Raw genomic sequence first — 10000 nt, forward strand, 5'->3', positions numbered from 1 at the left:
GCAGGTCATCGAAGGACCCTACCTGAATTTTGTCGATATTTGTGACGTAATTTTGGCTAAATAATTAGATGAATAAAAGGATGGAAAGCAGAACACGATGATGATTAGTTTCGTGAAGATGATGGTGATGACGATGATGTTGACGATGATGATGATGATGATGATGATGATGATGATGATGATGATGATGATGAGGAGGAGGAGGAGGAGGAGGAGGAGGAGGAGGAGAAGGAGGATGAGAAGGAGGAGGAGGATATTGAATTGGAAGTAGTAGAGTATACTGATAGTGTTAGGCTGGTGGATGCCGTTGTGATGGTGATAGTGATAAATAAGATGATGAGGCAGAGGAGAAGAATATATGGTTGTAGTCTTGATGACGAAAATGCTATGATGATGATGATGAGGAGGAGGAGGAGGAGGAGGGGCGGAGAGAGGAAACGAAGAAGAAGAAGAAGAAGAAGAAGAAGAAGAAGAAGAAGAAGAAGAAGAAGAAGAAGAAGAAGAAGAAGAGTCGATGATGGAATCGTAAACACCTTACATGATATACACGTCGAATTAGACATACATTTTGATAAACTCGCATGCACACATCCAAACATGCACAGAGACATACATAGATCCATAAACATGTTTCCACTAACGTTTTTCTCTCAATTGCTACACACTCATAAATTCGAAATTTCGTAAATATGCCCTCACTCATATTCACAGACGTTCGCAACCAAACCAGAGACACTGGTTGTAAACATTGACAGAGACATACACACGCTATCGTATGTACAATATCTAAGAAATGGGCCCACACTCACAGATTTATAAACACGAAAACACATCTTTGGTAAGACGGGTGAGGGTGCTTAAAATGAAGTATTGCAAGACATTACGTATTTAGAAACATATCGTCAATGACATACTAAAAAATCACTAATTCAACTTACAGATATGTTAAACGGAACTGATTTCGGAAGGTGTCTGGTTTGATTTCCTTGATACCATTAGAACTCAAAGATCTGGAAGATAAGATGGAAATTGTACAGAACTTATTTGTGATAGAATTTTAGCTAAAATATTACATGTGGAAGTGATGTAAAGTAGAACAAGTTGATGGTTAGTTTCATGATGATGATGATTATTATAAGGCTACTGCTGCTGTTCATGATGATGGTGATGAGGAGGAGGAGGAGGAGGAAGTGGAAATGGTGGAGTATAATGGTGGTAGTAGAGCTGGTAGAGGAACTTGTAATGGTGGTTGTAATGAGTAAGATGTTGAAAGAGAAGGGAAGGATATATGGTTATCGTCTTGACGTTGTTACGATGCTGGTGATAATGAGGAGAAGTAGGGGCAGGAAAGTGGAGAAGGAGAAGAAGAAGAAGAAGAAGAAGAAGAAGAAGAAGAAGAAGAAGAAGAAGAAGAAGAAGAAGAAGAAGAAGAAGAAGAAGAAGAAGAAGAAGAAGAAGAAGAAGAAGAAGAAGACCAACAACAACAACAACAACAAGAAAAGGAGCCGGGGAAGAAGAAGAAATGTTGAAGCTCTAGAAGAAAAAATGAAAATGATATTGAAGAAGGGAAACACCTTACAGGCCTTCAACACTCAAATCAAATCATCTGTGTGGTTTTCTGACAACTTACATTTATTCATTCAATATGGCATTGCTTCAACTTGAAAAAAATTCCAAATGTCCACTGGTCAGGGAGTGAAAGTGATAGAGACAGGTAAAGAATATTACCGGAAGTCTCTTGCTGGATCTCTCCACAACTGGCGGCCGGCCATTCGGTGATGGGTGTTCCAGCACAGAACTTGTGAGTAGTTGTGCTGTCCGTGTCCACCAGTGGTAACAAAGCAGGTCTAATTAGACACAGCACCGCCTTCCACAACAAGTGGAGGGGCGGCAAAGGAGCCCCTCCCCAAAAGGTATTTCTGATCGCATCATGACACTAATGTTGGAACTTGATCACAACACTCGTGCTATGCCCCAGCCATGGTCAGCACTGAGAAGGAAAAGGATGAACTTTATAACCAACGCCATGGTGCTGTCTCCAGTTATCACCATAGGGATAAACTCGTCCTTATGGCGACATAACGCTCTTTTTGGTACTGACTATCAGGCATAGGAGGCTGGTTATGATGTAGGTTAATGAATTCCAGCGGTCTTCATGTGCTCTCCGTCTGCAGGGAATTCAGTCTAAGCATCACAAATAGAATTTTTGAACAGCGAAATTATTCTAAGACGACCTGGACGCATACTAAGATCTAAGGATTGGCATCTCATAGACTATGTTATCTCTAAGAAACGAGACATTAGGTACCTTAACAATTAGCGTTCATTCAAAACACCTGCTACGTTCCATCTGAAACACACAAGACTACAAAAGTCATCATTTCCTAAGCACATTAATGTACTGCCTTTGAAAACTTTTGAAAAACAGATTGAGCTCTTTATTAAGTAGAACACTGCATTCAGCACTCTTCATATCAATGATGACATCGCACCATCTCGGAAGGCTCTGCGTGATGCAACCCACTTTGCATCTGTAGAGATTCAAGACTGGTTCAACGATAACAAAACAGATGTCCAACAGTTGACAGATAAAATGCACAGCCCACACAGAACTTGGATGAATGATAAGAGCTCATCCAGAAAAGAGAATGCCAACAAGAAATGTATACAGAGGCCATATCCAACATACTCTGAGACAGGTGACGGAGGCTTATTGGTTTTTGAAATCTACTGCAGACAGAAAGGATTCTAAAGCCTTCTATGATGGCCTCGAGAAAGTGTATGATCCTCAGGAGCACGGTATTACACCTATTTTTCATCGAATAGAGAGACACTCCTGAATGACAAATCTGACATCCTGAAATGATGGAAAGATCACTTTGAAGCTGTGTTGAACTCCACCTCAGTCACTAATGACGACGTAATAATGTCTGTTCCACAGTACACTGGAATACTGGAACTGTCTCTGGAGCCAACCTTTCTGAGAGTGGTAAACACTATTGAACAGATGACTTCTGATAGAGCACCTGGCAGCGATGCTACGCTCATGAAATTTACAAGAATGGTGGACAGAAACTTTTAAGAAACCGCATGACCTTTTCATAAACTTCAAGGATGCCTCAATCCAAAATATGTATACGAACAAAAGCAACAGAAGTTCTGTGATAATCATCGTGGAATATCGCTCTGGCTATTGCTGGTAAGATACTTGCTCGACTTATTCTTGACAGGATCATCAGACACGTTGTAAAGATCTACCCAGATTCACAGAGTGGATTTATTTTGCTCTGGTCCTGACATTTTCGACATGATTTTTTTCCCTCCGACAGGTCATGGACAAGGCACGTGAGAAAAATCAAGAGTTGCTCTTGATATTCGTTGACCTTCCTAAGACCTTTGACACTGTTAACCAGCAATTACTCTGGAAAGTTCTGAAAAATCTTAGTATACCTAACAAGATGGTGCATGTTATTTCCTTTCGTAAGGGAATGAAGGCTGGACTTTACAAACGGCACAAAGCAAGGTTATCTATTGGCTCCTGTTTTGTTTGACTTTTTCTTTGCAGTGACGCTGAGGCATGATTTTGACGACATACAAAGTGGTGTGAAATTCCAGTTTCGAAAAAGTGGTAGACAATTCAATCATCAGAGTTTTAAAGCCAGAACACTGCTACACTCCCGCATCATTCGTGATCTACTTTTTGCCGATGATGCTGCACTAGTAGCGACCTCTTTAGAGAAAGCTCAAGAACTTCTAGACCAGTTTTCACCAGCATAAAGAAGAGAGAAGTAATTCCCCAGGCTTGCTCTACTCCTAAACAAATTCGAGGTGTCAAGCAGAGACCACTGGTTCACAATTTTCCTGACATTCTAGTACAGGTTGATGGGAAGTCATTTACATATCGATGAAGGGGGAAGGAGAAGGTGGGTAGGAGTGAAGAGAAGAGAGAAGGAGTGTAGGAGTGAAGAGAAGTATGAATCGGAGCAAGAGAGGAGAGGTGGGTGGGAGAAAGTAAGTGTGAGGGGGAGAGAGGTGAGGGGAGGAGGTTAGACGAAGAGGGGAGGAGAGGTGAGCCCATGCCACGCAAAGTAGCGAAGAGAGAATATCAATCCCTATTCACGTGCAAACGGGAGTCCAGATGGTTCCTGGGCAAGGACAATCCGAACACGGACAGGTGTTGCAAAGAGTGACCGGTTGAGCCGAAATGCAGCGAAACCGGGGTGTCATTGCCAAGTCGGATGTCTCGGAGGTGTTCCGCGAACCGGTCAGCCAAGCGGCGTCCCGTTTGCCCGATGTATAGAGAAGGGCAGAGAGAGAGCAGGAAATGCAGTAGATGATATTGTTAGAAGTTCAGGTGGAGGAGTCGGTGATGTGATAGGATCGATGATGGGTGCTGGTGAGGAGGATGGTGTTGGAGAGGTAAGGGCAAGTGCGGCAGCGTGCGCGGGAGCAGGAGAACGTGCCGGGTTGGGAGGTTCAGTAAGGGAAGAAGCTATGGACCAAGAGGTCTCGTTTGAAGGAGGGGCGGTGTCGATTAGGAAAGATGTACGAAGTAGACGGGACGGACTGGAGTCACCAGAAGTCTCGGAGAATGGTGGGTTGGAGAGGTAGGGTGGTGGGGTAGTAGGTGAGGGGAAATGGGAGGAGGAGACGGCAGGGCTGGTTCGGGGCGAGAATATATATATATATATATATATATATATATATATAGAGAGAGAGAGAGAGAGAGAGAGAGAGAGAGAGAGAGAGAGAGAGATAGATACATACATACATACATACATACATGCATACGTGATGAAGGGGGAATGTTATATATATATATATATATATATATATATATATATATATATATATATATATGCCATTCACAGATACAAATATTCACAGTACTTCACAAACAATCTCATATTTCTATCCAAAAAGAATGAGAGTATTGAGGGAGTCAAGAAAGGAATGCGATACAAAATAAGAACACTTTAAATTGTTAGTAATATATTGTCAATGGAATATTATCAACAGAACTTATCTAACTTACAGAAAGGTTAACCTGGGAAGATCATCGAAGGTTCCTACTTGAATTGTGCTGATATTATTTTCATTCAAATATCTGTAATAGAAAATGTTAGTTGATTTGAATACGTAAAGAGGAGTAACATTGTAAAGAATTATTATCAACGAAATGACAATGAAATAGAATTTTAGGTGATTAGAAAACGTATAGAATTGTTTTCTGATTAAATATAAAATATTATTGTTAAATAATTACTTACTTGAGTAGAAGAAATGCAGATGAGAAAGGTGGTGATATTAATATTACGAATGAGGGAATGAAGAGACGTAGGAAAGAGGTGGTGATGGAGGTGGTCGTGGTAGCTTGGGTTAATATAAGGAAGAGACAGTGGAAAGGAGGATAGTGGGGGTGTTTTGATGAAGTAATATGGTTACTGATAACGGAGATAAAGTTCGAGATAACGATGCTGATGTCGATAATTATGGTAATGATGAAGATGATGATGATTACAAAACGACGACGACAACGATGGTGATGATGATGATGATGATGATGATGATGATGATGATGATGATGATGAGGATGATGATGATGTTTATGATGATCATGATTATGATTTGGATTATGACTGTGAAGCTGGTGCTGTTTCTGTTAACAATGATAATGAATATGTAAATGACGATGATGTAAAGGGTCTTCACTTGATTCAGATTATTTTGATGACGGTAATGCTGAAGTTAGTGATGGTGAAATGATGAGATTGGCGATAAAAGATTAAAATGAGAAAAAATTGCAAAAATGATGCGAAAGAAATTTGAAAAGTTGAACTGAAAAGTGATTGAAGTTTGTAAGGAAGAACAAAGAGGATAGAAAGAAGGTAAAAAAGAGAAGTAGGATAACAGAATATGAGGAATAAGTTCAAAATATGGAAACAGCATTAACATCTAGTACAATTGAAAGACGTAATAGAAAATGAAAATGAGGAAAAGTAAAAAAAAAATAACAGGCGAATAATAAATAGTGGAACGATATGAGAAACAGAGAAGAAGAAGAAGAAGAAGAAGAAGAAGAAGAAGAAGAAGAAGAAGAAGAAGAAGAAGAAGAAGAAGAAGAAGAAGAGACGATCAATGGTGATGGAATTGTAAATACCTTACATCATGCACACGCAGAATTACACATATATGTTGATAAACTCGCATGCACACATGTATGCATAAACAAACATGCTGACATATATCCATAAACAAGTTTCCACTAACGTTTTCCCCTCAATTGCTACACACTCATCAATCCGAAAACTCGTAAATATGCCCTCACTCATATTCAAAGGCACTCGCAAACAATACCACTTATTTTGGGCTGACACAGGCTGTAGATATACATTCATTAAATTGTTCCCCGCTAGTATCATGCCGTCATATGTACCGTATCTAAGAAATGGGACCACACTCACAGATTTATAAACATGAAGACACATCTTTGTAAGGACGGGTGACTGTACTTAAAATGAAGTATTTGTAGACATTACACATTTAGAAATGTATCGTCAATGACATACTAACTAACAACACTAATTCAACTTACAGATTTGTTAAACGGTACAGATTTCGGAAGGTGTCTGTTTTGATTTCCTTGATACCATTAGCAGTCAAAGATCTGGAACATAAAGTTGAGTTCAAAAACAATTGTATGGAACATAATTGTGATAAAAATTTGGCTAAACGATTAGATACTGGAAGTTACGTAAACTTGGAACACGATGGTGATTAGTTTCATGATGATGTGAGTGGCGATGATGATGATGAAGTGATGATGATGATGATGATGAAGATAATGCTGCTGCTAAAGATGATGATGAAGGGTAAGTGGTGGAGCATGAGGGTGGTGGTACAGCTGGTAGAGGACGTGTTGATAATACAGATGAATAGGATGATGAGGGAGAACGGAAGAATATATGGTTGTAGTGTTACTCTCTACTCTTTTACTCTTTTACTTGTTTCAGTCATTTAACTGCGGCCATGCTGGGGCACCGCCTTTTGTAGTGTTGATGACTAAGATGTGATAATGATAATAAGAAGGAAGAAGAGCGGAGAGATGTAAAGAAAAAGAAGAAAAAATAACAGATGACGGAGAAGGGAAAAAAGAAAGAAGAAGAAGAAGAAGAAGAAGAATATGATGATGATGAGGAGGAGGAGGAGGAGGAAGAGGGGAGGAGGAGGATGAAGAAGAAAAAAGAAGAAAAAAAGACAAAATAACAGATGACGAAGAATGGAAAAAAGAAAGAAAGAAAGAAAGAAGAAGATTAAGAAGAAGAAGAAGAAGAAGAAGAAGAAGAAGAAGAAGAAGAAGAAGAATATGATGATGATGATGATGATGATGATGAGGAGGAGGAGGAGGAGGAGGAGGAGGAGGAGGAGGAGGATTATGAAGAGAAAAAAGAACAACAACAAGAACAAAAACAATGGTAAGAAGAAGTAGATGGTGAAGAAGAAGCGACCAAATCTGTTGAAAGTTCGAAGTCTAAAATACGTTCATACAATTAATGTACTCCTAAATAAGCAATTAAAAGTGAGAGTCATGGACAGTAATTAGCGTTGAACTATATATATATACAATTAAACCTTGGGAGAGGCATTACGCCGGTAATAAACACACGCACTGGTTCAGTCCTTTATTAATTTATATAGTTTTTTGTTAATTTATTTCATTGCACTCTTGCAATCTCTTCAGTAACTTGTCTCTCCACTTCCATTTATTTTGAATATATGATCTGGCGTTGTTTTGGCGTTGTTTTGGCGTTGTTTCGAAACTGTTTGGTATGAGCATGTGAGTGTGTGCAAGCTCGTATGTGTGCACGCTCATCTGTGTGCACGCACTTATGTGTTCGTGCTTATATGTAAGTATGTGCGTCCATATGTGTGTTTGTAACAATTTCGTTTATATCAGATCAGATAGAGACTTTTTAATTAATTTATTTACGTTCATATTCCGCATCATATGTGTGAACAACACATGCAACCATGGGCAATTGTAAGGCCCTCATCTACGTGTATTTGGTGTTTAAAATTGGTTGTGTTTCAGTTATGAGGACCGACTCCTGTATTTGTCGCAACGATGCGTCACCGGGGTGTCTAGACAGGATTTCTATGCTAATTCTGTCCAGTACACCACCATGTTGTTCTTTAGCATGCTGGTAGAGCACCGAGGTTTGTTTTTGATTATTATAGTCCCTCCAATGTTCGTTTACACGCTCAGTCAAACTTCTTGCCGTTTCACCTATGTATGTCGTGTTTCTGTTTTTACACTCACCATCCATACAGCTTATTTTGTAGACTACATTTCTGGCTTTGCAGTTGGCACCAGGACTATTTTTGCACACAATGCAACTCTCCTCAACACTCCTTGTTCTTCTGAAGGGATATGTTTTACATATTATTGATCTAATTGATCTCCCTGGTTTTTCTATAACATTTATCCTCAACTTGGTACTTTTGAGGATTTTCCGAAATCTGCGGGCCAGTTCTCCGTGTGGCGTGGCGTCCACAAACATTACTCCCTGGAACTTGTCGGTATTGTACCACGTGGTGTTTTTGTTTGTTTTGTCACTAATCCTTTGTAGTCTATTCCACTGTTTGTTACGGTATCTAGGTTGTGTTCCATTTGTATCTTTGACAACAATCTCCTCAAATTTCTTGTTAGCTCCTCTGTATACCCGGATTCTATCTTTCTGGCTGTATCCCGAAAATTGCATGCGATGCATGAAGTCTTGAATATGTTTTTTCCCCTCCCATGGACTGCACAGGGGGGATATGTTTTTCATTATTCTAACCAAATCGGCTATTAATATATTGATTTTCACACTGTGTGATAGAGCCGAATTCTTATGGATAACATACTTTGAAGATATAGGTTTCATATAATGTGAGTGGAGGATTTGAACTTTGTCATTAATTGTTTCTAGCCAAAGTTCTGTGTCAAGTACTGGGAGTCTCATGTTTAGGTGTCTTGTTGGGTAATCTATTGTTACCTTGATGCTCTGGTGTATTGTATTAGCTATATTCTGGATGTTTTCCATCACGATCTTCTCGTTCTCTTCAGTCTGAATGTTTGATGGTGTTTTGACTACGATGTTAATGTCATCCACATATCTCCCGTATAGTTTGAGTGTTATTGCGTGTTCTTCGAGAGTTGTTTTCAGCTTTTTGTCCCACCAGGTCATGAATAGGCTTGCCACGTCTCCGGCCACACTGACACCAATAGCCGCTCCCTGGACCTGCATGTATAGTTTTTCATTGAATTTAACTATATGGTTCTGCAGGGTGGTCTTCAGACTTGCACCTACAGCATGTGCAACCATTTTTCATGTTTGGATATTATCCTCTGGGTCGTGGGTGGGTGTATTCCATCCCTTCCAACGCTCTGCGGTGGTTTTTCTAGCAGCTGATGTGATCGTAGGTGGTCTACCTCGTCCTGACCTGGTGGGGCAGAATCTAGTTAGGTCGTGGTGATCTAAGTATTCATTATTATAAACGAGCTTTAGGAGGAGGCCTAGTTCCCCCGTGTTCACTTCACGGAAGGTTACTTCACTTTCCGAAATAATTTCAACACATCTCTCTACGGCAAAGTCAATGTCAATGGATGGATAGAGAGATACTACATCCATACTGCCTATAATACAATCTGTCAGGTCATGGGAGCAGTTACATTCATTGACTCTGCTGAGGAGGTCCTCAGTGCTTTCACAAACATCAGGAGACATCTCGATGTGTGGTCTTAATATCTCTGAGAGGAAGAATGACAGCCTATAATTGCTGGCAATATTGGCACCACAAATCGGTCGACATGGCGGGGGGGGGGGGGGCATGATAGGGTCTGCAATGGGTTTATGCTCTTTTCGTAACCCATAGAGTGTAGGAATGTCGTTGTTGGATGATGCGAAGTTCTGTGCTGTGCGTCTCTTAGGTTGGAGTATGTTACACCACATTCCCA

At 40.0% G+C, this 10000-nt stretch overlaps 1 protein-coding gene across 1 annotated transcript in view; it reads right to left on the reverse strand.

Moving 5' to 3' along the window:
- Positions 1–10000, reverse strand: part of LOC106873888 (uncharacterized) — a 173194-nt gene that overhangs the window by 98077 nt on the left and 65117 nt on the right. The window contains exons 38-40 of the mRNA XM_089345360.1: positions 6596–6667; positions 5036–5107; positions 939–1010 (exon numbers count right to left, since the gene is read on the reverse strand). Of these exons, the coding sequence (XP_089201486.1) occupies positions 939–1010; positions 5036–5107; positions 6596–6667 (216 nt within the window). The remainder of the gene's footprint in view (positions 1–938; positions 1011–5035; positions 5108–6595; positions 6668–10000) is intronic.

This window comes from Octopus bimaculoides, chromosome 29 (assembly GCF_046866305.1).
Source record: "Octopus bimaculoides isolate indiv1 chromosome 29, ASM4686630v1, whole genome shotgun sequence".
Taxonomy (NCBI): domain Eukaryota; kingdom Metazoa; phylum Mollusca; class Cephalopoda; order Octopoda; family Octopodidae; genus Octopus; species Octopus bimaculoides.